General features: G+C 38.8%; 6 protein-coding genes and 1 long non-coding RNA gene across 7 annotated transcripts, besides 1 other annotated feature; 5 read left to right on the top strand and 2 right to left on the bottom strand.

Moving 5' to 3' along the window:
* Window positions 1–106: 106 nt before the first annotated feature.
* alpha4GT2 (alpha1,4-galactosyltransferase 2) lies at window positions 107–10755 on the bottom strand. Its single transcript, NM_143177.4, is given in 2 exon segments — window positions 107–1113; window positions 10243–10755. Coding segments are annotated over 2 exon segments (1188 nt in total). The 5' UTR covers window positions 10737–10755; the 3' UTR covers window positions 107–419.
* Window positions 1116–10239: a mobile genetic element.
* Window positions 10756–11085: 330 nt separating the features above from the next.
* On the top strand, window positions 11086–11410 carry Mst57Da (Male-specific RNA 57Da). Its single transcript, NM_080167.4, has one exon. It carries the CDS (start codon window positions 11109–11111, stop codon window positions 11334–11336), a length of 228 nt encoding a protein of 75 aa, NP_524906.1. The 5' UTR covers window positions 11086–11108; the 3' UTR covers window positions 11337–11410.
* A 660-nt stretch (window positions 11411–12070) lies between these two features.
* Mst57Db (Male-specific RNA 57Db) lies at window positions 12071–12265 on the top strand. The gene has a single exon (NM_079775.5). It carries the CDS (start codon window positions 12081–12083, stop codon window positions 12201–12203), a length of 123 nt encoding a protein of 40 aa, NP_524499.2. The 5' UTR covers window positions 12071–12080; the 3' UTR covers window positions 12204–12265.
* A 491-nt stretch (window positions 12266–12756) lies between these two features.
* Window positions 12757–12924, top strand: Sfp96F (Seminal fluid protein 96F). The gene has a single exon (NM_001170267.2). The coding sequence runs from the start codon at window positions 12774–12776 to the stop codon at window positions 12873–12875; it is 102 nt and encodes a 33-aa protein (NP_001163738.1). The 5' UTR covers window positions 12757–12773; the 3' UTR covers window positions 12876–12924.
* Window positions 12925–13286: 362 nt separating this feature from the next.
* On the top strand, window positions 13287–13664 carry Mst57Dc (Male-specific transcript 57Dc). Its single transcript, NM_079774.4, has one exon. The coding sequence runs from the start codon at window positions 13301–13303 to the stop codon at window positions 13529–13531; it is 231 nt and encodes a 76-aa protein (NP_524498.2). The 5' UTR covers window positions 13287–13300; the 3' UTR covers window positions 13532–13664.
* A 4109-nt stretch (window positions 13665–17773) lies between these two features.
* lncRNA:CR44949 (long non-coding RNA:CR44949) lies at window positions 17774–19279 on the top strand. The gene is made up of 2 exons (NR_125255.1): window positions 17774–17898; window positions 17956–19279. It is a non-coding gene; the product is annotated as a long non-coding RNA:CR44949 (long non-coding RNA).
* Window positions 19280–26410: 7131 nt separating this feature from the next.
* On the bottom strand, window positions 26411–27506 carry CG14354 (uncharacterized protein). Its single transcript, NM_143176.2, has 2 exons — window positions 26993–27506; window positions 26411–26937 (listed from the first exon to the last, which is right to left on the bottom strand). Exons 1-2 carry the CDS (start codon window positions 27425–27427, stop codon window positions 26476–26478), a joined length of 897 nt encoding a protein of 298 aa, NP_651433.1. The 5' UTR covers window positions 27428–27506; the 3' UTR covers window positions 26411–26475.
* Between the last annotated feature and the right edge of the window lie 279 nt (window positions 27507–27785).

The raw sequence follows: 27785 nt of genomic DNA, 5'->3' as shown, positions 1-27785 counted from the left end.
GCTCTGTCTGAAATTGCCTCCGGCTATTTACTTTGGCTTTATTTGGAAACAATTAATTAGTTCTTCGTGGCGATATGACAACAAAAATGAGTGTAGGAATTTGAATGGCCCTCGGAATTTATCATAAATATTTCAACAGACAATTAGTTCACCCGAGTATGAATCAAAAATATAATTCGCTTTATTACATTTTAAGCAGATTCAGATTTCTCTCTGCTCGGCTGATCCGATTTTCTCTTTGCGGATACGTTAATGTTTTAAAAAGCTAATTCAATTAGCTTTCTCCATTTGAGGAATTTACTATGATAATTTCGAAAGTATTGTCTAAAATTACTAAATATATATTACATTAAAATGACTTACTACGGCTTATGTATTTAATCGAAACTTATACCTAACTCTATGAAGTTAATAATTAATTAAAACAATTCCCCCGCTGCTGCAAATGACCTGGGACAGTGAATTTTGGCCAGTGTGGTGTAGGCACAGTTCGACTTCGTTTTCACTTTCCATCCCTTTGAGAATTTGTTCCAAACATGAATCACCGGAGATTTGGATACTCTTTTCATGGTTACGTTATGTCTGTTGGGCTGAAAGAAATCCTTCCATTGCAGCCAGGAAATGGCATAGAATGCATTTGCATCGAAGACCTTGAAGCCATTGCAGCGTTTCGGATTGTTAATCACTGACTTGATATTATCTGTATTGCACTGCTTTTTGACCACTCGGGTTATGACCCCGGGTCCATTGGTGCCCCATTTATTCGCATTGTAGTTGGCCTCCAGATCCCGCAGACACATGGTGGCAATCTTATGGCCCAAACCGCCGGGGGACATCTTCATGACACCACAGGCCACAGATATGTTGCTCTCAGCGCCCGTGAAGTTCGGTGGCAACTTCTCCAGGTTCTGCTGAACCACAACATCGAGATCCAGGTAAAGACCGCCATACTTGTATAGGCTAACATAACGCAGAAGATCCGAGACGTGTGGAAAAAGAAATTTCGATTTGAATAGTTTTCCGCTTTTTAGCCATTTTGCGATTGGAGTTCCGGCTGCATAGCGCCACAAATTGAGATGCCTCAGTCTTATGTTCTTGTAGTTATGCAAAGCCCTTGTAAAATCCCAAATAAGAAGACTTTACTCGTTGAGTTTTTGTAAGAAACTGATTTTATTTGGAAATATCTTCGGTTTAAATAGGTGACATGAGAATCGCATCTTAAAGTAAATGGCCTACGCAGAGGCCTAAGTAAATAGTCCCCGCCTTATCGAGGTCCCACGCTCGGGCACATCTGCCTATCTTGAGCGGCGAGGACCTTATCTGTGGTCTCCCACTAAGGGACTATTTTAGGAGGCGGGGAACGATCTCAAGTGACTGACTCATGTAGTGTGCACTTAAATTACATGTTTTTGAGCAATGCACCCATGTCGCCTTAGATAACAAAATCCTAAATATAATTTATCGCTCTCGATTCATTTACATAAGATATGAACGGAGCCCAAAATTGTAAGTCTTTAAATATATTCGTGTTCATGTGTGAACATTCTGCCAAAGGGCCAGCAAGCTGAGATGTACATTAGTATATTAGTTGCATTTATAACAGTAGTGGACTGTATTTATTTGATATATGTTCATTTATTTTGCAACTAAGATTTCAATGGGCCTAGTTTTTCTGGCTTTTAATTTTATTGGATTACAATTATGGTTTATATTATTTTTAATTCAACAATTTGTACTCAATTAACTTATTTTAAACATTTTGCTTTTTCTATGTAGAAGTACATTTTCTATTAAACAACGATATAGTGGACTGTATATTTTTATTTGTTATATTATTTTATTGTTTATTTACTATTGATATTTATAGTACTGGCAACGGACCTGCAAAGGTTATTGCTTGCATTCTTTGTTGCACAGCACATTTCCGTATGAAATATATTATTAATACTATCATTAGTATTAAAGCAATAATTAATCCAGCATGTCCGGAAATATGATGGAAATGTAAATCTTTCAATTTTTGATGGTTCTCTTTCATAAATTTAATTTCATTATTCAATCGTTCAAATTCCTCAGTATGATTTAATATTGATAGTTTCAGCGGATCCCAAATAATCTTCGGCGCTTCACTAACTTCTCCTATATAAGGTGTTGATAATAATTCTTCACTTTCGGACTGAATGTTATGGTGGGCAACTAGAATTTTATCGTCGGTTCTTGCCGTACAATATGGCGCAATGCTTAAAACTCCTTGCTGAGGCAAATCAAACAATTCAATTTGAGAGCCAGTACATTGCAGACGGACTTTTGAATTCGCAGGAACCTTAAACAACCAACTACTTTTCTTTTCTAACTCTACCCAGTAACTTTTAGAGTCGACTACTGTTTTATAGATGCAGTTCGCCGCTTTATCTGGCTTTAGAGGCTGAATCTCACATGCATTATCATTCGCTGAATTCCAGGGCCAACTTCCTTTGCATATTCTCTTATTTAGTTGCCATTTCTGACATTGATTTAATGTGGCTTCCGTCATTATGTGATAGGAATCTATCTCAAAATTATAAATTAAATATTCGGACGTTGTATGCACCATTATTATCCGATCTTCATTTCGAATTGGCACCGGAATAAGCCTGAACAATTTGGATGGATGCCTGCTAAACAGAGGCACTTTTGCACTAATGATCAATTTATCGTCGATGAATAAACCCCTGGCTGTTAACAGTGTATACACCTCCTTAAGTTCCGTACCTGACCGTTTTCCTGGAATTACTAGGTTCTCCGAAAGACTCTGCTGAATTTTGGCAATTTCTTTTTTAAGCTGATTTGGCCTGAGAATATTTGTATTTAGCCTACCGTGATTAATATCAATCAACAGGCTTATAATGCCTGCTTGAATTTTTTCGCCTTCTTCAATCAATGAGTGTAGCTGTTTCGTAATCATAAAGAATTTTATTGATTCCTTATAAACATAATAATTTTCTTTAAGAACTTCTGTCATGTTCTCAATTCTTATTTGCATACTTCTAAAATTGGAGTTAACATCTTCTGTTGTTCTCTTTAATAGATTAGAAGTTGAATCAACCACAGATGTTTGTTTTTGAATTAGTTTATCAAGGTTGTTCTGGTTATCTAACAAATTCTTCATATTTTCTTCTAATTGCTCTCTATCATCTTCATCCATTATACCAAATAAAATATGATACAAGGAACCCATAAATTCGAAAGGAGCACGCTTGCTTCTAGATCTAGACTGTATCATAAACAATTTATTGTTTTCTTCAAGTTCCGATAACTGACTTTGCATATTATCTAAGACTAGACTACATTGCTCTTCAAAGCTATGAAGTCTTTCGCAAACTTTCCTCATACTTTGTATAAGCGCATTACCCTTTGTTAACATTTTAAAATATGGATCCATTTTATAATAGATAACCAAATTCCAAGAAGTACTCACAATCTCAACATCTCCTAGCGGGTCTAGATATATTGCTGAGGTTTTATTTATTTTGTCTATAGAATATCTTGGTGCTATATCTTTAGGTAATGCGCTAGAAACTTGACAACTTAACACAAACAACAACATTGCCATAATGATTCCGATCTTGGACATTCCCGATGTCGCTCTAGTTCGTCTTTTTGGCTCTTGGTCAGCCTCATTTTTGTCAACAGACTTTATTCCTTCCAAGGGACAAATTTTAGTAATGGGTCTAGTGATATATCCTTCCTGCATCTTTACTTTAGCCACTCGGACCTTATCATCATTCCCCTTATGCACCTTTTCCACCTTTCCTAAAGGCCATCTTGCAGGATGACAATTCTCATCCTTTAATAAAACTATTTGCCCTTCTTCTATATTAGGAATTTCCTTTTTCCATTTATTCCTTTGCTGGAGCGTATGCAAATATTCACTTTTCCACTTAACCCAGAAATCTTTCTTCATTTTTTGGATAAGTCTCCACCTATCCAAATTTCCGATTTTTTCATCTTCCATTGGTTCGACTATTTCTAAAGGTGGTCTTCCAATTAAAAAATGACCTGGTGTTAAAACTTCTTGTTGGTCCTTCTCACTAACTATAGTGTATAATGGCCTTGAATTTAAGCATGCTTCTATTTGACATAAAAGAGTTGACATTTCTTCGTAAGTCAAAATAGTGTCGCCGATTATACGCTTTAAATGGTATTTCATTGACTTAACTCCAGCTTCCCAAATACCTCCGAAGTGAGGTCCTGCCGGGGGAATAAAATGCCAATCAATCCTGTCCTTTTCAAGCTGCGCTGCAATCGTTATATTTTCTTGTATTGCATTAAATAACTCTTGATCTAATTTTCTTGCAGCTCCTACAAAATTTGTTCCGTTGTCTGAATAGATATTGGAACATTTTCCCCGTCTAGCAATAAATCTTCTGAGTGCTGCTAAAAATGCGTCTGAAGTTAGATCGCTTACCATTTCTAAGTGTATGGCTTTGGTGGCCATGCAAACGAATACAGCAACGTATCCTTTAAATGTTTTTTGGCCACGATTTTTTGAACATTTAACATAATAAGGACCTGCGTAATCTATTCCAGTATTAAGAAACGGGAATGTCATCGTCACTCTATATTTTGGCAAGTTACCCATTATTTGCTGAGCTGTATTTTGTTTATACCTTGCACACGTTACACATTCTCTTAAATACTTTTTCAACGAATTTTTCAACCCGAAAATCCAATACTTTCTTTGGATATAGTTTCGCATTAGGTTTATCCCTCCATGCAATGTTTCCTTATGAGCATTTTTTATTAATAAGCTTGTTAGGTGGCATTTTTCTAAAATGATTGGATGTTTAACATTAAATTCTGCATTGGAATTTTGCAATCTTCCTCCAACTCTTAGAACCCCATCCTTGTCCAAAAATGGATTCAATGACAATATTTTATTATTTGTCTTGATTTCCTTTTTGATTTTAAGGCACTTTATCTCTTGCCTAAACTGGTATTCTTGTTGTTTCTTAATAACAACTGTTTCCGCTATTCTTATCTCCTTTACTGAAATAATTGATGAATAGGCTTTATTTCTTGTTTTCATCTGCACGAATCTATTTATGTATGCTATTATACGTATAAGTTTTTCTATACTGGAATACCTTTCTATTAATTCGTAAATAGGATCATCTATTTTGTCATTTAATACCGTATTTATTAAGACAGGTTCTTCTACAGACTGCTGCCGAGGCCAAAGTTCTTTTGGGTCTGCTAGCCATTTCGGACCTTTCCACCAAAAATCACAGTTGATCAACTGGTTAGAATCCACTCCCCTGGATGCTAAATCTGCTGGATTATCCTCTGACTTAACATGATTCCATTCAGTATTTTTTAATTTCCGAATGTCATCCGTTCTTCTTTTTATAAATTTGATCTTACTTTGACCACTGTTAATCCATGCTAAGGTAATCGTGGAATCACTCCAAGCATAGATCTCCATTATATTGTCAATTGATCCTTTTAGTCTTTGGATTAATTCACTAAGCAGGTGAGCTGCACACAGCTCGAGTTTGGGAATTGTCTTCCTATTTTTTATAGGGTTGACTCTACTTTTGCTAGCTATTATATTAACATGAGGTCCTACTTTAGCATAGACTACTGCAGCATATGCTTTTTCGGAGGCGTCCGCAAATCCGTGAATCTGAATGACTGAAGAACTGTTTGAATTAATCCACCTTGGGATTCGAATATTCTCTAACAATAATAAATTTTCTTTATATTTTTCCCAATAATTTTTATCTTCTATGGATAATTCCTGATCCCATTCACTTTTATTTATCCAAAGTTTTTGAATAAAAAGTTTTCCTGAAACCGTGACTGGTGCCAACCATCCTAACGGATCAAATATTTTTGCTAGCGTTGATAACACAACGCGCTTATTTATATTTTTTGATTCATCATTACAATTTACGCTGAACTTAAATAAATCCTTTTGAGGTTCCCATTTTAGTCCTAAAGTTTTAACACATTCATTTTCGATAATATTGAGAACCTTATTGTCCCCTGTGTCCTCCACAGTGGTTAATATTTTGGAATTGTTGGAAATCCATTTCCTTAAGTTGAATCCAACTTTCTGCAATTCATGGGGAATTAATGTTATTAATTTATTAGCTTCTTCTACCGAATCAGCTCCAGTCATTAGGTCATCCATATAGAAATCATTCCTAATTATTGCACTAATAACTTGGTTTTTACATTTATCTGCAATATCTACCAGAACCCTGGTAGCCAAATATGGTGCAGATGCAGTTCCGTAAGTGACTGTGGTTAATTTATATGTTTTAATTTTTTCTTTTGGAGAATTTCTCCATAAAATATATTGATATTTTTGATCATTATTATCTATTTTAATTTGTCGGTACATCTTTTCAATGTCTGCCGAAACAACAAATTCCCATTTTCTCCATTTAATAATAATGTCAAAAATATCTTTTTGAACTCGTGGCCCAACCCACATTATGTCGTTCAAACTTTTGTTATTCGTAGTTTTTGCTGAAGCATCAAAAACTACTCTCAATTTGGTCGTAAGGCTTGAATCTCTAATCACTGCCTGGTGCGGTAAAAAATATTTGCCTTCATCACTCACTTCAATCATGTGTCCTAAATCCATGTATTCATTCATGAATTTAGTGTAGTCAACCTTAAGTTTTTCATTTCTTTTTAGTTTTTTCTCCAGATTCATGTAACGAGCTATCGCTTGTTTCTTTGAATCTCCTAAGGTGACATCCTCCTTGAATGGAATTGACACAATGTATCGCCCATCTGAATCTTTTTTTGTCGTTTTGATAAATTTATTTTCACAGATTTCAGACTCGATATCATCTTTTTCTTCTTCTTCCACTTCCCAGTAGCGATCTAACTCTTTTATTTCTATTGTTGTGGCTACAATGGTTTCTTTTCCTTTGGATTTTTTACATCCAGAAACTATCCACCCGAAATCAGTTTTTTGCCCAAGGAGACCGTCTATTTTTATAACTCCATTTTGCAGAATGTGAGTATATACGTCTGCTCCAATGATTAAATCAATGCGACCCGGTTTATTAAAATCGGGGTCGGCTAATTTAAAGTTCTTCCATTTTTTCTGATCAACATTAATCGTGTTGACTGGAAGTGCCTTCATAAGTTTTGGGAGAATAATTGCTTCAATTTCTAAATTTTTCGGAGAATTTCTTATCGAAATAACCGCTTTGTGCTTGGAGATGCACGTTCCTGTGGAAGATACTCCACTTATTTCAGTATGAGACCGAAATTTTTTCAATTTTAGAATCTGTGCAGACTCTTCTGAAATAATTGTGCTTTGAGAGCCACTATCAATCAATGCTCTTAATTGTTCAAAGCCTCCATACCTCGACTTTACTTGAATCAAGGCCGTGGCCAACAAGGCTTGACCTGTTGTTCTACACGTATTCACTTTTTCTGGATTATGACCTGCAAAGTGAAGTAACGTGTGGTGAGGTTTACGACAAGTCGAACAAAGCTGCTCGCTTATACATTTTTTACCAAACGGATGCCTCAGACATCTTAGGCAAATCCCATTTTTTCTTACCCAGTCAGACCGTTCTGCTGGATTCATTATTTTAAATTTATGGCATTGAATTAAATAATGCCCTGGTAGTTTGCAATATGCACAATTGTCACTATAATTTTTATTCTTGTTATTATTAATCATTTTCTTTACAGGTTTTACTTCCTGTGAGAATGATGATATAGAATTGAGCCTTTGCTCTAAAAAGTCCATGACATCAGAAAGTGCCTGTATTTCTTTTGTCTTTTTAACATGGCTTTCATATAAATTGAGTGATTCTTTATTGAATTTCCGAAGAATTATGTGAGCGAAAATTGCATCCACATCTTCTGGTAATTGTGCCTTTAATTTTATAATATAAATTGACTCGTTAATCGTGTCAATAAATGTCTTTATTTGCTTATTGGATTCTAAATTTAAATTTGGCATATCCATAAGCCTATTCATATGATCTGAGAATATGTTTCTTTTATTCTCATATCGCTTGGTCAAAAACTCCCAAGTGGCTTCATAATTTTCTCCAGAGCCGAGCAGTAAATGAGTAACCACATTTCTGGCTTCTCCTTTTAATGCTGACTTTAGATAATTAAATTTGAGAGAAGGACTGAGATCCTCTCTCACATGTATGAGCTCTGTAAAGAGTTCATTAAAAAGATCCCATTCTTTGGAATCACCAAAGAAGGTGGGAATCTGTATTTTAGGCAGGGTTGGTAACTCCTCCGCCTTAACAACCGTCGACATTTCAGCTTTATTTATTGTGCCACTGAGTCGACTATTAATGGCTGTAAGAATATTTTGTTTGTCAAATTCAAGTTCGCTAATTTCTTCTTCGAATAGCGAACTCTCAAAATGACTATTCACCTGTTCAATCAGGTTATCTATTTTATGCCATAAAAATTCAATTTTATTTTTCCTTATTTTAAGGAAATCTGGACTACTGTCTATTAGTTTAGACGTATCTTCTAGATATACTCGAAATTGGCCAACATTATTACGAAATGCCTGCTCTACTTTTAAAGCGTTGTTTTGTGCTATACCCTCTTTTTCAGGGTGACCACGCATTTCAAGGTTTAATGTAGGGGGAGGGTTTGATTTAGGGACAGTGTTTGATTTAGGGAAAGTGTTTTCTACCGACTCGCCCTTAATTTTTTCATTTTTATTTTTAATTTTTTCTAACACCATCATTATTAAATCATACTGCTTCGCGTTAAAATATTCATGATCGACAACGCCGATCTTTAACAAATTGCTATGATTAGCAATGAAACATTTTTGAAGCTCATTTAATTTTAGAATTTCTACATCTGTTAATGTTGGTTTTACTTCCAACTTTCTAATTTCCAAAATAATTTCGGACTGCTTCTTAAGGAATTGAATAGTCTTTTCTGACATCATTTTGAAAATTTTTTGTAATTTCTTAATATATATAGTACGTGTATATGTATTTTATATGTATTTATATATATATGTGTGTTTGGATAAACAGAAAATTCTTGTTTTGACTTAGCTGATGTCGTTGTTGTTGCTGCTGCTGTTGCTGCTGTTGTTGCTGCTGTTGCTACTGCTGTTGCTGCTTCTGCTGCTGCTGTTGTTGCTGCTTCTGCTGCTGGTAGAGGCTCCTTTGAATTTGACTTCCTTCTCTTCTTTAAGGCTCCGTCGATGTTTAAAGATGATTTTTTTTTTTTTTTTTTTTTTTTTTTTTTTTTTTTTTGGCACGTTTTATTATTTTTGTAGTCCAGTCAGATTTTTTGTTTTTTAGCCATTTATTTCGGCATTTATGCTCTTTTGGCATATACACTGCACTCTATTTATGAGCTGATTTAATGCTATTAGAGCATTTATAAGGCACTGTTTTCAGGCACTTTTTATTTAATTTATGCTCTTATGGCATATACACTGCACTCTATTTATGAGCTGATTTAATGCTATTAGAGCATTTATAAGGCACTTTTGTTATGCACTTTTTAATTCCACAATTGCTGATGTATGGCCTCAAGCACGCCTTACCACAATTTATAATGGTACACAAAGCAACCTTTAGCTATAGACTATAAGGTGCTTGTTTTAAAACATAAAAGATTCTTTTGTATCTTTTGCTTTTTATATTTATACTCTGTTCCTTACCTTTGGTAGGGGGAAACAAGAGTCACTTATTTTTGCTACCTTTAGCTGTAAGATGCTTAAAGGAGCTGGCCTTTCTCTGAGTTCCTTACCTTTGGTAGGGGGAAACTGCAGAGTCGATTAAAGGCTCGATTGACCAAATGTAAAATCCCAAATAAGAAGACTTTACTCGTTGAGTTTTTGTAAGAAACTGATTTTATTTGGAAATATCTTCGGTTTAAATAGGTGACATGAGAATCGCATCTTAAAGTAAATGGCCTACGCAGAGGCCTAAGTAAATAGTCCCCGCCTTATCGAGGTCCCACGCTCGGGCACATCTGCCTATCTTGAGCGGCGAGGACCTTATCTGTGGTCTCCCACTAAGGGACTATTTTAGGAGGCGGGGAACGATCTCAAGTGACTGACTCATGTAGTGTGCACTTAAATTACATGTTTTTGAGCAATGCACCCATGTCGCCTTAGATAACAAAATCCTAAATATAATTTATCGCTCTCGATTCATTTACATAAGATATGAACGGAGCCCAAAATTGTAAGTCTTTAAATATATTCGTGTTCATGTGTGAACAGCCCTGATCAGCGGATCTCCACTTGATGGGCGATGAGTGGCGCCGGCAAAAAGTACAAATACAGTGAGGCCTGGATTGTGAAGGGCGGCCGATTCAATGGCACAGGCCTCCCGTGCCGTCAATTGGACCACAGAGCTCTTTTCTATCCGCTTGAAATTCGTGGTTTCATGGAAGAATATATTTTGTCCACGACTTGGCTGCTTTTTGGCCTTAAGAACATCGAGCAGGGGTATGACTGGAATTTTCTTAGAAACCTTGTCCAATTTGAACTTGGATTGGTTGGCCACCGACTTGGCTGCCTTTTTGGCTAAGGAATTCTGCACGTGCTTTTTATTCTTAGCCTTGCTATCGATGAGATTTGCTTTCTTCGTCGAATTCGTTAGTTCTGTTTGTGCTTTCGGGTAAGCATGATTGTATGCTATCCATTTGTAGGTTAATACGATGCTGAGAATCAGGAGCAGAGAACCTACAACGATTAAAGTTCGTGACACTTTCATTATGAGATTTTTAGACTGCACTTCAACGTCGTAGCTTACGGTTAACTAACAGCCAAATTCGTTTCACTTCACACACGAAATTGTGATTGTAACAGCAATATGCAAGAAAAAAATATTTTGTATGATATTTTGAAAGCTTATGCTCTATATTTTAAGTAACTTATGCTTGGGTTCCACTTAATTCCTTTTTTTATATATCAGCATAATCAAACACATGCCAATGATAATTACATTATTTTCCTCGAATGAACCACGTATAATAAGGTCAAGCGTGTCGAATTTGAAGATTTGTTTCACTTGGCGATCTTTTTTGCCTATATAAGCGGTCTTGCATTTCCTCATTTCTTTTAAATTGACTTCCAACTGGCCGATATGAAGTTCCTAGCTCTTTTCGTCACTTTGCTGGTTGTTCTGGCTTTGGTTAGCGCCCAAAAGAGCCAGAATACAAATCACAACGTCATCGTCATCGGTGCCAAGAAGCCAGGAGCTGCACCTGCCGCAGCAGCTGCTGCTGCTCCTGCCGCACCTCCTGCCGCAGCTCCTGCCGCAGCTCCAGCTGCTCCTGAAGCAGGACTCGCAGATGCTCCAGCCGAAAGTTAAATATTATGAGTCAGAGGTTATTTTCTTCTAATAAAATGGATCGCTAATCACAATATATGTTTATGAGAGTGTTTAATCTATGTATTACAATATTAAACTACATGGACTGACTTTTGAAACCCCAACCAGACATGGGAGTAGATAGTAACCAGACCACTGCTGTCATAGATCCTTCTGAAACAGGTGTGATTATGAATTGGAATTCAAACAACAAAAAGGTATCTTCGGTTCAGTAAATTTCATTTACGTTTCCCAATATTGTTGGGAAAATAATAATTTTATTTTAACTGACTATTGTTATCACGACAAGTCATTGAGAACTGTGGTAGATAGTAACCAGACAACTGCTTTCTCATATCCTTCTGAAACAGGTGTGATTATGAATTTGAATTCAAGAAGAAACTTTTTTTTTCGGCTTAGTAAATTTCATTGGCGTGCTTTTTAAAAATGCTTGCTAAAGACTAATACTAATTTTATGAAATCAAGAAAGATTTCTATCGCCGTGCCAGGTAAGTTCAGATTATATAAATGTTTGTCAGATTGACAAAAGGAATCAAGTGTTATTTAAATTGTAATCGGTCTATTATGTCTCGGGTTTAAGGAATTAGTTCCACTTCTTTTTCTTTCATCGTGCAATTAATTTCAAATTGTCTGGCATTTAGATTAGTATCGCTTACGCAACCCAGGCCTTATAAGAAGAGCACTCCCCTAGCTTGTCATTACTTCCAATTCCAACTGGCCGACATGAAGATCACCTCTGCACTTGTTCTGCTCTTTGCCGGTGTGGCTTTCGCCCAATCTGCGGATCCGAACACCAACGAAAACAAGAATGTGATCCACATCAATAGTCCCAGCGCCGCAAAGTAAATGAGCTTTTGATAATTGCAGGCACAGAATTCAATAAAACATTTACTTAATTGTTTGCATGTAATAGCAATGGCCTATTTATTTTATTTTAAGTTGAAATATTAAATCTATTTTAGTATACAAGAATATACCATATATATTTTTTCATAAACCTTTTGTTCGAAGCTTTGTTTGGCCAAAACTTATTAATGGTCATGGCTTTTACGACTAGTCACAATCTGACAGTATATCAGATGTTTTTGCCTAATTATATTAAATATAAATTTTAATATATATATTTTATGCTAAAAACGCAAGTGTTTCAAAAAGCGCTGATACCGAAACCAAAGGTGCCAATGCCAAATGTACCAAAACCAAATGTACCAAAACCAAATGTAGCAAAACCAATTTTACCAAATGTAATATTCAAAAGATTTGATTTTCGTACGACCGAAAGAAAAATGATTTAACGATATTAAAATTGGCCACCGTTTAAAAGAATTAAACGATTCGCTTGGCTTATGCAACACTTGGCTTATAAACTATATAAAAACCGGGTCTGTGTTTTATTTCTATTCTCTTCTGATAGACATGAAGTTCCTTGCGGGTTATTTTTTGCTGCTTATTGGCTTCGCTGTGGCCCAAAAAGATGCTGATTCCAATGTGAATCATAATGTAATAAATATTAATTAAACAACATTCTATGTTGTGAGAAAAAGAATAAAAGATTCTATAAAATGTGAACTTATTATGTTTTTTATTTATTTGTTATCGTTTAATTTGTGTACAAGCTAATTATTTTATTCTCAAATTAATGTATATTAAAAAGCATTGATCAAGGATTTAAATATATAGTATATTTGGAATAAACTGGAGATATAAAATATAATTGTCCTGGTATTGGATCGATAATCGGTTGATAAATCCGAAGCAGTAGAGAAATATGTTTTGGTCATATACTAGGTTATATAACCCCTATTGTAATAAACCATTTCGAATATCTATAACATATTTTCCTTTAACCAATTCAATTTGTTATGCCAATTAACGATTTCATCTCATGTTATTTAAAGCAACTACAAAGAATATCAATCGTTAGCATTCACCAAGTTGTAAAGATGCACGGAACGCACTTTTTGATCCTGCTTCTGTTGTGTGGAGTCCTGGGATCTAACGGTGTGACGCCCGACATTAAAAACGTGGCAAAGGCCGAAAGAAATATGCACAACATGTTGCGTTGTTTAAAGAAGAACGAGCCAATAGTTAAGTCCAGGATTTTAACCTTGCCGCCTAACTGTAATCAATATGTTAGCGCGGTCGTCGAGACTTGGAAACCGGAAGGAGTGTAAAAAGCCTCATCATAGAGAATTTTATAATAATAGTAAAGATAATGCCCAATTAAAACCTAGACCAAAAAGTGCGATTAAATGTTTGAAATATGTGCTACAAAATGTATTTAAAATATAAACGTAGTTAGTAAGCAGCTTTACATTACAAACTAGATTGCTATGGCTTCATGTTTTGCCAGTTAGGTGTAGAAAGTTTATATTTTATTTCTCTTTCTTTTTTCATGGCGGCATAGGGAGTTGTCCACATATACGAGTATCTGTATTCAACAAACTTTTTATTGTTGTTTCAAGTGGCATTGTTGTTCCAGTTGCTGCCATAGGTAACTACGTGCTAAGAAATGTATAGCGAGCTGCACAGGCACAATATATATTATACAATATATACTCGCTCTGAAGGCGATAGGGATTCATGGAGGAGGAGGCTGCCAGACAATGGCTGGCGCCCACGTCTCCATGGACGCATTCTAATAAAAAGCAAGCACAGAGAATGCCGTTCTGTGTTGCCGTTTTCGCCATTGGCTCGAATGTATCCAGAGTTTCTTCATATTCCTGCCATAGTTCGTTATTCCCATACCCTTCAACAGAGATGGGCAAAGTTTTTCTAGTGTTTCAACATTTACAAGAAAGAACTACCACTGATTTAGCCAGATATAACATATTACAACTATATATGTGATATTTTTGAATTGTCTGTACGTTATTTTTATATAGCCCTACCATGAAGGAATACATAATATATTCCTAATTCGTTTCTCATCACTAACTGGCTTTCTGGAAATCCTTCTCCACAGCTGAACTCCTGCCGTTGTGCTCGAGTTTTTAGGCTTTTTTGTTACTTGGGCAACATTTGAGTTATAAATGCCGCACTACTTGAATGAATCTCCTGGGCGTAATAGTTTTCAAATGGCTTTACGTATATGACTGTCTTCTCTCTTCCTTTCAGAGATTCGTTTCAGTCTTTGTGGCAAACGTATCGCACACAAGTGGCTCGCTGTCTTTGGGCCAAAAGCGCTTGCCAATGCGAAAAATGGCCCAATGAATCTGGCGAGAGTAAGTTGTTGCTGGCCAGCAAATTTGCCGTTTTATGCCATTCAGTGGACGAGACTACTTCAAGCCCATAAATAATTAAAGTTCGACTTATTTCCGATTTAATGGCAACCAAAAATTGGAAACGAAAGTTGATTGGGATTTTGTTGTTAGACGATTGCTGGCTAAGCAAATGATACAAATTCATAAACTATGCCAACTAACGAATTTGTGTTCATTGTGTTTCGGAAGAATTTTATGTTCAAAAGAATGTTCAACTATATTAATAAGGCTACCCAGTACTACTGTTTAATACATTTTTTTTATTTACTATACGTCTCTCCTTACTTTGGTCTTTGATTTGTATCAAGGCTTCGACAAATTTATAAATTTCTTGGCCTACGGAAGTCGCTTTTCAAACAGTCAATTGCCCTTGATTATGTGCCTGGCTTTTATCACAGTAATGAGACCGAGACGGCCCAAAGCCCAAGCAAATAAATCAATTTTTCTCGTTTCCGGTCAATTAGTGGCGTGCGATGGTTTGCAAAGGTTGTGAAGTTAAACTAATCGCCTGATTCTATGAAGAGAGCAAACAGGGGGCAAGTGAAATGTTTACATTTCTGCTTCGGTTCATTGCTATTTATTCTTTTTCTTTATCTTTTCCTTTCAACTTGTTGCAGTTTCCTTGTGCCTTGCACTGAGTTGGCACCCTTGGCTGGCCAGTTGCTTTTTGAAGACACTCGGGCGTATTAGCAATGTTAATGTTCATGGCCCTATGTCCCATATTAAATGCTAATTCGCATACGGCACACGATCCCAAATGGAGTACTCCACTCCGGCATTTTTTCCCCTCGTTTTTTGATAGAGGACACGGTTACGCTACATGACATTTACAAGTTATTATTATGCAAAGGACACGCTGCGGAGTCTCTTTTCCGTTACCCCTCCACCCTGCCCACATCGCTGCCATCCGCTTTTCTTTGCTCATATGTTGCAAAATCTGCTGTGGCGTTGGGAAATTTGCATTTATTCATGGCATAAATAAAGCATCCGCAGCGTGGACGGTATGCCGAAAAAAGGGATATATTTAATCTGGTCACCCCGCCCAGGCAAAGAGCTTGCGTGCTTCGTTCGGCAAAATCATGACAGCACTTCGTGGGCATCTGGATGGGGATGTGAATGGGGATGGGGATTTGGACGGGGATGGGATGGGTATGTCGATGTGTTTTATTTATAATTTATTTGCCGGAAAGTGCAGCTTACGAGGGCGAGGCAAACACCTGCCGTTGACGGCCGCAGGTGCAGCCGCAAAAGTGACGCAAATTTTGTTTGGCCAACGCTCTTCTCTATAACAATTACATGCATTTAAAATCTGGTTTCGGTTTAGAGATTCGCGGTTAGGCTTCCTCGCCAGTTTTCGACATTTGGATGAGGGATGTACAAAATATTAAGCTCTCTGAATAAGTAATCAAGATTTAATTAAAGGAAACTACATTTTTTGGGTAAGGTGTGTATAGAAGATATATTTAAGATTTTTGGTAAATTCTATTATAAGTTTGTATTGCAACTTCATAGGTATTTCTGCATCCCTGGCTAAATCAGCATGTTGAGCAGTTTATTCTGTGGCCTGAACATCACTGATTTGCATGTGCACGGCTTAAATCCCAGATTAAATTGCTGATAGTAGCGAGTTGCGAATTACGTTCCAATTTGTTAATGGGTCTAATCAACGTGTTTTGTTGACAGCAACACCCGTAACTATTGGAAGCCCCCATTATTGGGCTCTAAAATCATTAGCAAGAAAATAAGGTCACAAACGTATATATTTTATTTGCCCACAAACCTCAAAATACACGTGGGCCAGCTGGTTCCTTGCACAGCTCTCAACCCCACAACCGGAACATAATAATCCCATAATGCGGAGTTAGAGGAGCGTAAAATTAGCCCCAAACCGATGTGGGTGTTTCCCCTCCTTGTGCATGCATAATAGAGTATGAAAGTGAGGGGAGCCATAAAGTGAAGCTCAGAGAAGCACCAATGTGCAAACTTATACGATTTCAAAATTTAAATTTAAAAAAAAAATTGTAACCTAACTTGAATGCCTTGCCTTGGCTGCATTGTTTGCTGAAAGCGACAGTTGGCCACGTGTTGTCCTGTACTCATTACCCTTTATGCCCTTCACTCATTGTTTTTCGCCCGTTACACTTTTCCTTATCCCCGAATGCGTCTCCTTTGAGGCGGTTTATTTTTCCGGAAAAGCGTGATCTTTTGTATGGGCACCGATTCCTTTTCCATTAGCACTTTAATATTTAATGACTTCTGTTTATCGCACATAATTGAATTCTGTGCTGTGGTCTGGGGCCTTCGAAGCTTTTTCTGCAGATGGCCTTTATTATTTGCCTTTGGCTTATTGCTCATTATATTATTATCTTTTGTTTGTAATATCCGTAATATGGCTTGAGCCCCGCCATTTTTATGAGGCATCATTATTTCGGTTTTTTTCTTTCTTATAAATAATGCAAAGGAAAATCTCTTCTCTCGCATTCGTTCTCTTCGGCGTAATTCTCAATCAGAATTCAGACACACATGGCCTGGCATGATTTTCTTTATAGGTCTCTTGCTTCTTGCCAGCTTCCTCCGCTTCTCCCCTGATGATTATCACTTTCAGTTCGTTAGTAAAAGTTACTGCGCCCTTTTCAGTTTCCTCTTGGCCAACGGAGGGCATAACCAAAAATTTAATTAATGTATTTTCTTCGTGTTTTCGCATATTCATGCCTCAAAAATTCGGTGCATGTGTGGCACGTTTTGCTCATTAGCCATTTAGGTGGTATAAATATGCATTAAACCATCTCGCCGAATCCTTCCTATCCCGAGACGTTAGTTACGATTTATGGCCAAGACATGAAATGGACAAAAAACTCACACACACGCTCTCTCCCAGGAAATCTGTAGCGAAAATTCAAGTGCAAGGCAAATTTAAGGAAGCCGGGGGGCCAAGGACAGTGGCCTTTTGTCCTAATGAAAAGACAACAAAATGCGAAGGATAAACGACTGGAGAGAAAGCACCAAGGTTGTTTTCTTTCACTCCTCCAAAGCTTGGCCAAAAAGCTTTGTGCCGCAATTGTCGAAATATACATTTGACAGTTAAATAATTGGCAGTAAACATGGGCTCTAGCCCGGAAAAAATGCTCAAAATTTAACCTGCATAAATTAAACGAAAAATTGTTGTATCAAAAGGGACAAAATCCGTCCACATTTATTTATTATGCGGTGACCCGGAAGAAAATATAAATAATAAAGCAAAAGAGTTCTGTTGAAAGCCAAAAGCGGAAAAGGAAAAGGTATAAGCCGCCCACAGCCATAATTCAAATTTGTATAAAAATGTTAGCTATTTCTAGAGCGCTGTGGAAACCACAAAATGGCCAGCGACACGCCGCCCCAGTTAACTTTGCCTTCAAACATCATTTGTCAGGGCGAGCACACAAGGCCAAAAGGGAAAATGGCACGAAAGGAAATAACTACCAAGGCAGAGGCGAATTTTCACGGCTCTTTAAGCGCCCAGACTTCGATACAAAAATGTGTTTTGCTTATTAGATGAGCCGGGCAACCCTGGCAATCCATCAGCCGTGCAGCAACACTGACGCCGCCCTGACGTTGATTGCCCACCCGCTGCTCCCCTCACATAAGTGAAAGATCACACCAAAGCAATCTAATCCGGTGCCGGGCAAATTGTCCAATGCTTTTTGTGTTGTGTCTTGTGGTTGACAGGCGGGCGAACATTTTGACAGCTACCCAAAACCAGAGGAAAAATGGAAAAGTGGCATACACCAGAGATGCAATTCGCTTGGGTTTGGTTGTTCTCCAAATCCTCTCTTGACCAGTTGCCTTTCCTGGCCAATAATTTTCTACAATTATTGAAAGTTCTGGTGTTGCAAATGGTATGTTATAAAATTCTTGAGATAATACGACAATTTCAAATGAATTTAACAACTTTCGGATATTAGTTTTGATTCGATTTCGTATCAGCATCTCTGTTTAAGCCAAGCTGTAGCTGTGAGCAGACTCCGAAATGTATGCTATGGTTTTTGCTATACTTTTTGTATTCCACCTAATCAAATGCATGTGTGGACGCCGTGAGGTAGTTGCTGCAGAACCCCATAAAGTGCACACGTGTGGATGAGAAGTCGCAAATGCCATTCCCAGAGTTCACAGTTCATGCGAAGCCTTGACATGTTTAGCATAAATTTTGCTGATGACCTCAATTTCGGCTTAAAGGCAAAAGCCGAAAATATGCTGCTGCTTATCCGTCCAGAAGACCAGAGCAATTAATGGCAAGCATTTGCCAGGGCATTTTAATAAAATGATTAAAACTTATTTGCCAGCTGACAGCTCAATTTGTGACCTCTGGCTCAAAGGCATTTTCCATCAGGCTGACCTTTCAGTTTCCCGCACTTCGGGGACCAACCTTCGACCTGTGAGCTCTTAATTTGCCCCTCGGGCGGATAACTGGCGGCAGTCGGCGCCATAAATAAGCCCCAGACCCATGCAATTATGCGCTTGAGCTGTCATTGCAGTGGCCCTGCTCGTTGGTGTGAAAATTGCATATTGGCATAAATTAATCAGCAGCAACAACGCCTGCGATTGCGAGGCCATCAGCTGGCCATGATTGCACCGGGCCAAGCCAGTCCGTCCACGTGTACCAGTGTCCCATCTGAATGGCATACTCACGGCTCCATGGGACGGACACCTGCAGGCTTTTGCTCCCGCTGCACCGGAATTAATATACATACGCACCCAGCCGAGCTGCGAAATGTGGATAAGAAATTCGTATTGACGACAGATTGAGTTGTGCTTGATTTGAATCAATCAGAGAGTTAATCACGCTTGCAGCTCAATATGAATATATGATTGATACAATTACGTTTGAAGTCCTAACTAGAGCCATAATTGCATTGGCTTGTATGATTTGTATTTCTTTTCGATTTAGATTTACTAACGTAAAATCGAAATAACTATGAATATAAATGCTTGGTATCCATGAGGTTGGATTTTCCAGATGAATTAATTTTAATTTAAAATTGTTTATAGTTTGTGCGTTTTCTACTTTTTTGTATTGTACAATAATACAACTCATTTGAAAATTTTTTTGCGTCTGAAATAATGTTTATTAAATCTGTCTTAATAGCTTAATCAATGCGCACGCTTTCGCATGTTTGGTTTGTTTACAATTCACAGATCGTATATTTTTTTCCAGATGAAAAATCAACTTTGTTTAAAGGGTAAACAATGCAGTATTTAATGGCGTTGATGAGCACAATTTTATTTGAAGGTCGGAAATATTTAATTGAAATATATTTAATGATAAAACATATTGGGATATTTAGCCTAATCTCGTTTATCTTACAATATTACAAAAATATGTAGGTACAGAAATCGTTTTTTTGTGTGCACATGACAATATTTAAACAAAATATTTTTATCGCAGCTCTCACTCTTCTTCAGTGGCCAATATAGGAGATATTCCTTGACCAATTTCAATTTCCCCTTTGACGACAGTTACACTACGGCAGCTTGCTCTTCAATTTGCGGCTGGCTCAGCTTAATTGATTCGCTTTAAGGCTGGAACAAAAAACTAGTTGCAGTAGGCAAAAAGCAAAACTTTGCCCCAACTGAAAGAAAACGGCAGACAATTAAGCCATGGGCTTTACTCTATACGTGTGTTGTGTGTGTGTGTGTGTGTGAGAAAGGGTGGAATTTTCCGGCGATGGGTAAAAGTCGGGGAAATTGAGAACTGCAGCAATTACTTACTCGAAATCTGTTGGGCGAATGGGTCCTGGGGTCTCGAGTCCCGACTCTTGTGGCTGCGGCGTGAAAGTGAAATACTTTGCCAAGGACTTTGCCATTGTTGCGGTTTGGCTGCTGCATCTGTTGTTTGTGCAAAAAGATTGTGCCATCTTCCCCGGCCACTGCCAGTTATCGTGAACTGTGTCAAGCGTTTGGTTTGGTTTCGTTTTGATTTGCAATTTTAATGGACTTCTTTTTTGTCAGAGTGCAAATTGCGTAAGGTTCTTCCGGAGTTTCGGTTGCTGCGGCTTTAATTTATAATTACAACAATGCCACCGAAAGTGGCTGGCACTTAAAACCCTTTTACCCCTCGCAAAAAAAAACGGTCATTTCGAAATGAACATCGAATTAACAATTTTAAAACGAGGCGTGGAAATTACATTGGTTACGTACACAAAAAAGTGCATAAAGCCGGCTATGGAAAAAAACAAACATAAAAATCACTTAAAAATGTGTGAGAAATTAATTGCAGTTTCGACTCGAAATGATAACCACAAACAAAAGCGCAGAATTGTCGATTTTATTGTGTGGTCAGAATCGAAAAAAAATAACAATTGGCCGGAAAAAAGCGCAGCTCAACCAGTTGAAATTATTTGAGACAGTGTGATGCAGATATTTTGATGATATATGAGATATATGAAACTAAAAAAAAGCAATGTTTACATTTGAAGTGTTCAGTACAACAAACAATTCAATGAACTGGTTGTTTGTTTGTAAAATATAGCAACGTTTTTCTGACATGGGTAAATGATATAAATGGTTTTAAGCTCAAGGCAATCTTACATAAGCTGACAAATTTTGGGCTTAGTCTTTGTTTTACTTCATCGCACGTAGGAGATTTAGGAGCAATTCAACATTGTTTATTTATGGTATCAGTGAGGCAGCGAAGGTAATTTGAGTTAACCAAACATCCAGGCCACGTTTATGCAAACGATTTCGAATCAATTTGGCCGCAAATGTTTTTAAATGTCTCGATGCCATTAGATGGCTGCCATTTCTGCGACCTTTCGGCATCGTTTGGCATTCCGCCAAGAAGTGGCTGTCAAGTCAAGTTCCTGTCTTTTAAGCGCTTGCCGTGCAATCACTCAAAGTTGTTCGCATTTGTATAAACACTTCTAATCCTAATGCCATGCAAGCTGCAGCCGCCCGAGTGCTGAGACCTAAGTCCTGAGTCCTGAGTCCTTCGTCGTTTAAACATCCGGTTGCTGCCCCTGCCACAGGTCCTGCTCCTGGCTACTTACAGTCAATTGCCCCACCCGCCGGCCTTTCGAAGTTGAAGTGACATCGCCAAACTGACAGACAGCCAACAGAGTGGTGTGTGCCGCACAACTCCTGCGCCTCATCAACGCAACTGGTCTGTGGTGGGGCAAATGTTGCGTGCCAGGACAGCGTTTCCTTTTTCCTTTTGGCCCCTCCACTCAGCTGCGATTTCGTCAAACAAACGTCGAGTGGGCTGAATGGATCACGCACACAACAGCCATGCATGTCATTCATTCTCAGCCTCCGCAGGACTCAAGTTCGAAGCAATCATACTCAAGTTACATTATTGATTATCATTATTGTTATTCCTGTGGCAAAAAAAAACTACTTCAAAGTTTTCATTCAAATCATGGCCAATTAAAACAAGTTATCACTATACAAACACCACCATTTAATTGAATAGAGCAGTTAGTTATCTATGTTGATTTAATTTTAAGCAAGTTTTGCTCCGTGAAAGGAGCTGGCGGACATCCTGGCCAAGGAGCTGTGGAAGCTGGATGCTGTGGAAGCGCTTAGGGTGTCAGTCAGCGTGTCAGTTGTGCGGCATTTCATTGGTTTTGGCTCCTACACGATGGTCTCGGCCCCAAAGTTGCGGACAATTGACAGCCGGGCAGGTCCCTTCCAGAAAGTGTCCTTTGTCTCTGTCTTTAATTTCGACCACCGTGCCAGGACTTGTCTTAAAGTCAGCAACTAGCCCGATTTTTGCCCATTAGCTGGCCTTCAGTTGCAGCTGCTGCTGTTGCAGCTATTTGTTGGCTGCTCATTAAAAACTTTTTGGGCCAGCGACAAAAATTTGATTAAGTCTGACAAACTGGGGTTAATTTAATGACATGGCTATACTCCATCTCAAACTTCTTTAGTGGCAAGCATGTGAAAGTAAAGGTCATTGCTACAAAGTAGTGTATGTAACTATAATTTCTACACTTAATATACTAGCCCTTATTAGTGTGTGGTTTGAAAAGCATAGCGACTTTGCCCCAGTGTCCTTCCTTTAGTCTCGATTTTTTATGAAAAACTTTTGCAAAATAATTCCAGTTAGGGGTCGGAATTCGCTCTCAACTGTCGAGCTCGCACTGAAATTACAATGCACTCGAAGTGCCTTCGGTGGGCGGGGCAGTTGGGTGTTTCGGATGGTAGTTGGAGTACTTGTCCCCTAAACTGGCGCACTTTGCATAAATTTCAACTTGAAGCATTGCACTTACTTGACACATTTCGTTTACCCAGACCGAACCATCCAGCCAACCATCCATGACTAACCTTTCGACCCGCTCACCTCATTCAACTTTGTTGTTGTTCATTTGGGATGAGGAAAAAGAAAGTTTTGTCTTTTGGTCTCTGGTTCTAGCAACAATTTACCGTTAAAAGCTCAACATTGTTACACTGGTTTTTCACTTTTCACTAAGTACCGGGTTTGTGTTACCCATAAAAAAAAGAGGTGAGTTGCACGAGAAGAATACAGCCGCGGGTGGCACGAGATCCGCCCAAGTGCGTTGAGTAATCTGCTCAAGTTTTGCCGGCGTCTTTTGTGCAACGTGCGAAGTTTGTCACTCCGTCAGTGAAATGGCAAAGGGAACACAGCAACACTTTGTCCATGTTCAGTGCCATGCCGCACCCATCTCCACTCACTCACCTTTCGTAATCCACTTTCCTGTAGAGACATCAGCATACACCTGGCGAAGGCGGGAGATCTAAGGCTGCCCCGGGGGGCGGGGCAGTTGTCGTGTCAACACAAGTTTTGCATTTGGCGATGTGTTTTTCCTCGGTATGTCCCTTTTTTTCTTGGTTTTTTTTCTCACTATTTTTGTTTGCACCCTGCAAGTTGTTAAATGAGTTTTCATAGTTTTTCGTGGGTGGTAAATGCATACCCTTTTGCTGTCTCTGTTTGCGGAAAATTAATATTTTTCCCTTATCCCATTTCACTCGCTATAAAGTTCACCATTGCCACTGGGGTGCATTTGCTTAGCGTCAAAGTTTTCTGTTATAGCGGATTTTTATTAAAACCCCAGGAAGAAGTAACATTTTCCGAGCGAAAGTTTCAAACAAAATGGAAGTTATACTTACCAGAGGGACTCTCAATTTATTAGGGGTAGAATATCTTAGTAACATGTGTTTAATATAGTATACGTATGGGACTGGAGAAAAAGTTATTATTCCCTCATATCAATTTACAATAGAGCTCTAAATGTGTGCAGAGATAAATTCATTTTATGAAACTACGATTTGTTTGGTTTTCCGTAAGGGATCTACCGGTAAGTGGTCAATTAATCAACGCATTTATAAACTTTAATCAAGCTAATAGCCATCACCGGAACAACATTGGCAATAATTAATCAGTGGAAATATAATAACCGTCATTAAACTAAACAAACACATTGCGCCATTCACAGTTCGCTGTTCGCAGCAATTTCAATATGCAAACGGGTGTACATAACACTTAACCCATGATACCCCACCTGAATACATTTCCAATTAACTGGGGGGAGCTACCACTTTGCCCAACTTCCGGTGGCGGGGCATGCCGTTTGGTAAATAACAATGCCCCTGCAAATGTTTAATGATATGAAATTAATGCGTAAATATCCGAGGCTTCTTTGCCATTAAAGTGAATAGTAAATGGGATACAATTTCCCGGGTGGAACCGAACCAACGGGAATTTTCACAGCTGCGGTGGTCGCCGTCAGGTGAAAATGTAAATGATATGCCATGATATCGGCCTCAAGCTGAGAGGAATAAATTGACTCTTTGACTATTCAAAGTATTTTTCGGTTCTGACAGTTTGCCTGTGGAGTTTTGCAACATTTGTATTTGTTCAAAAGTCAATTTAAGACCCAAAAAAAAAATGATGGCATTGTCGGTATTCATTTGCATGCCACTCGCACAACTTGAAGAGCCCGAGAAATGAGGATAAATTCACAAATTATGTTGTTCCTCGAGATTTTTACGGTCCTTGCCACACACACACACACACACACCCACTTAACGCCCATTTGCCACATCGAACTCAACCATAAATACAATATTCCCGCAACTTTTCGGGAAAACAACAACAGATTTGATTTTACTCAGTTTCGGTTTCGTTGCGAGGCCGAAAATTTTTATTGTCCAGCAATAAAAGGCTGTGGAAAAGCTGGGCAAAAGCGACGGAATACGCATGAAATTTGATTTGCTTCATTGAATTGATTTCATTTCATTTGTTTTGATTTGTTTCCCCCGAAAAACGCAAGGACGCAAATTGGAAACCGGACCCCGGATAACAAAAACTGGCACCATCTGAATTGGTGTATTCGAGTACCGAAATGAATACATTTCGGTTCACTTCGAGGCGTGTCCGGGGGGCAGGCATTTGGATTTTGATTCGGATGCGGATTCCTATTCCTATTCGTATTCGGATGAGGGGGCGTGGCATTGTGGTTTATGCTGATACTGTTGACTGACATCGGGGTTCTGGGCCTGACTTTTAGTAGTAGTTTATTTAGTTGTTGGAACGATCAACACTTGCCAGATTGCTTTGGCATTAAAGTGTCAGCAAATATTTCGGATTCTGGTTGGCTGTATAGAGTGGAATGTTGGGTCTGGCATCTGGCAGCTGAATGTCCGGAGTTGGGGAAATGGTCCTGTTCCGGTGATGATTCGGCCACATGCGGTTTAATGCCCCCTAAAAGCCTTGACTCTGGTCACCATTCAGAGAAACGCAATAGCTGAATCGAAATGAAAGAGCGAAATATGCGAAATTTAATTTAAACTAGAAATCTATTTTTAAATATATATTTTTAAAACTAGCCCACTAACCTAGAACTGCGAGCTCTATAAACAAAGTAAGCTAATTTGTAAAAATGTAGGAAATATTCTTGCAGTGTAACAAAAGAGTAGGCTTGACTAAGTCCCACGGTAAGAAAGACAAAACCTGCCTCTCAATTGAACCCTTTTAGTGAGCTTGTCAACGACGGATGGCGCAGCTCTTAAAACGTATCCAAACTATAAATTGGGTAGTTATTTGGGCTCAGTTTCCTATCCAAGATACATTGTATTGAGCCAGATCATAAGCCGAAATGGCGATAGCTACCATCGATTGCTACTTGATGGCTGATAACTCTTGTCTCAAGTACCAATCGCTTGTTTTCCCTCGGGGCATTCGTGTCCAAATGGACGCCACAAATAACCAAAAATCCGCATCGTTACTTTAACCGCTCCCCAATGAGCATTTTACGGGTGGAAACCTTTGGCTTTCCAGCCAACTTTCACGATATCCCAACTGATGACCCAATTAATACGGTGACAAGCAACATTTATTTATTGCCATTTCTGCTTATGTAAGTAAACTTTTGCAAGCGAGCGAGAATCGAAAAACTTTAAACTTAATGTTCTTGGCAATGTTCTTTGTCAATTCCCCAAAGAGAATACCGAAACTAATCATTATTGAAAACGTGTGGTGAAAACTTTAGTAATGCCCCCTATTGTGTCACGCCTTTTTCCACTGTCACTGTGACCGCAAAAAAAGGAAAGAAAAATGTGAAAACAAAAAAAAAGAGCCAAAAGTTATAACAAAATAGCTTTGGTCAAATTGTTTTACAAGCCAATTGGGTTTCGTGTCCCTTTTTGGCTCTGTCATTTTGCCTTTTTGGAGTTCGCTTCGATTGGCGTTGCCAAATCCCCCAGGCGTTTGGCAGAGAAAGTTCCAATGTGCCCACACTTTTCACTCGAAACATGGTCTCATGCTGCTGATAAACTTTAAAATAAAGTCCGGAATTTGGTCCTTTTAATACATTTTTTTTTTAAACTATTTTAGCAAAATAATATGTATTTTACAGGGCACATCAATTAGAAAATATAGCTTTACCCTGCTCATTATACTCCCATCCCTCCACCTGTCCTTTAACTTCTGGATCTTGGAGATTTCCTGGCTGGTCGTGATTGTGCAGCATTTGTTGCTGCTGCTGCTGCTGCTGCCCAAAAGTTCCACCGATGTCCTCCTCGTAGGATCTTCGGTCCCTTACAGCCTTGTTCCTTGCTTCGTTGGCGGCACAGGCAGCCCTGTAGGCGGCCTTCCTCGTGTTGGTATAGTCCAGTTTGGCGGAGCGCAGCTGCTGCATCAGCATCTCTGCTCTCTGGCGAGCGGTTTCCACCAGCTGGTTCTTTTCGCACAACTCCTGCTGGGCACCGGATGCAGCTGCCTCAGCATTGCTCACTGCCTCCTCGGCAACTTTTACTGAGCTCCGAAGCGATTGCAACAGCGTTTGACATTGCTTCGCTGTGGCAACAGCGACATTGACATTTGTCTGAAATTTAGCATATCATAATAGAATTGGTAATAAAAGGGGGTTTAGCACATACCTGTGAACCAACCAGTGAGTAGGTTTCCTCCTGCACAATAATCTCCGCCTCGTGCACCTCGTCCTGCAGCTGCTCCATAAGTTGTTGTTTCCCCGCCAGCGCCGCCTCAGCGGCCTTGGCCGCAGCAATGGCTTTCTCGGCCAGCTGGTGTTTCACCTGGCGGGCAGCAGCCAGAGCAGCTGGTGCCTGAGTGTCCGACGCCTTCTTGGCCTCCTGGGCAGCCTTCTGGGCAATATTCGAGGCGGTCTGCTTGGAGTTGCCTTGTCTTATGCCCATGGTGAGGTCCGCGGACTGGTCCAGAAGCTGGGATCTGGACTGCTGCTGGTTCTGCGGGCAACTCGAATGACGTTGGTAGCAGGCTGCAAGGCTGGACGAGATCATGAGCAGGTGATAGAGAAGGATGTGGCACAGGAGCCGTGGCAAGGCAATGCGCATAATTATGTGAACCTTCAAAGTTGCTGCCAAGTTTGCCTTTTCAACTCAAGGCTCGAACATTTTTACATTTCAAGTAGTTCCGCTAAGCCAACGTGGCAAGCGTTCTAGGGAATAAAATGTTTAACAAAGTTTTTTTGTTAGAGAAACTCTGGGTAACGGGGACGCATAACTTTTCCGCGCAATTTAACTTAACGTTCACGAGTTTCTCATTTTTATTTTCTTTTGTACCTTATTCACTTAGTTTTTTTTTTCTCAGCCGTCGCTTTTCCTTGACATGAAAAGTAGACTAACAATGCATGTGGCAACAATTTTTTTTTTCGGCCGGTTGTTGAACAAGAATTAATTGGGTCGTCAAAGT

Source organism: Drosophila melanogaster, chromosome 3R (assembly GCF_000001215.4).
Source record: "Drosophila melanogaster chromosome 3R".
In the NCBI taxonomy this organism is placed as follows: domain Eukaryota; kingdom Metazoa; phylum Arthropoda; class Insecta; order Diptera; family Drosophilidae; genus Drosophila; species Drosophila melanogaster.
Note: the sequence above shows the minus strand (reverse complement) of the source record. Positions and strands in the feature narration are given on the sequence as shown.

Coding starts and splice junctions, on each gene's coding strand:
- Sfp96F (NM_001170267.2), top strand. CDS start 12,774: ATGAAGTTCCTTGCGGGTTATTTTTTGCTGCTTATTGGCTTCGCTGTG.
- Mst57Db (NM_079775.5), top strand. CDS start 12,081: ATGAAGATCACCTCTGCACTTGTTCTGCTCTTTGCCGGTGTGGCTTTC.
- Mst57Da (NM_080167.4), top strand. CDS start 11,109: ATGAAGTTCCTAGCTCTTTTCGTCACTTTGCTGGTTGTTCTGGCTTTG.
- CG14354 (NM_143176.2), bottom strand. CDS start 27,427: ATGCGCATTGCCTTGCCACGGCTCCTGTGCCACATCCTTCTCTATCAC. Junction 26,938..26,992: donor ACTCACTGGTTGGTTCACAG/GTATGTGCTAAA, acceptor GCTAAATTTCAG/ACAAATGTCAATGTCGCTGT.
- Mst57Dc (NM_079774.4), top strand. CDS start 13,301: ATGCACGGAACGCACTTTTTGATCCTGCTTCTGTTGTGTGGAGTCCTG.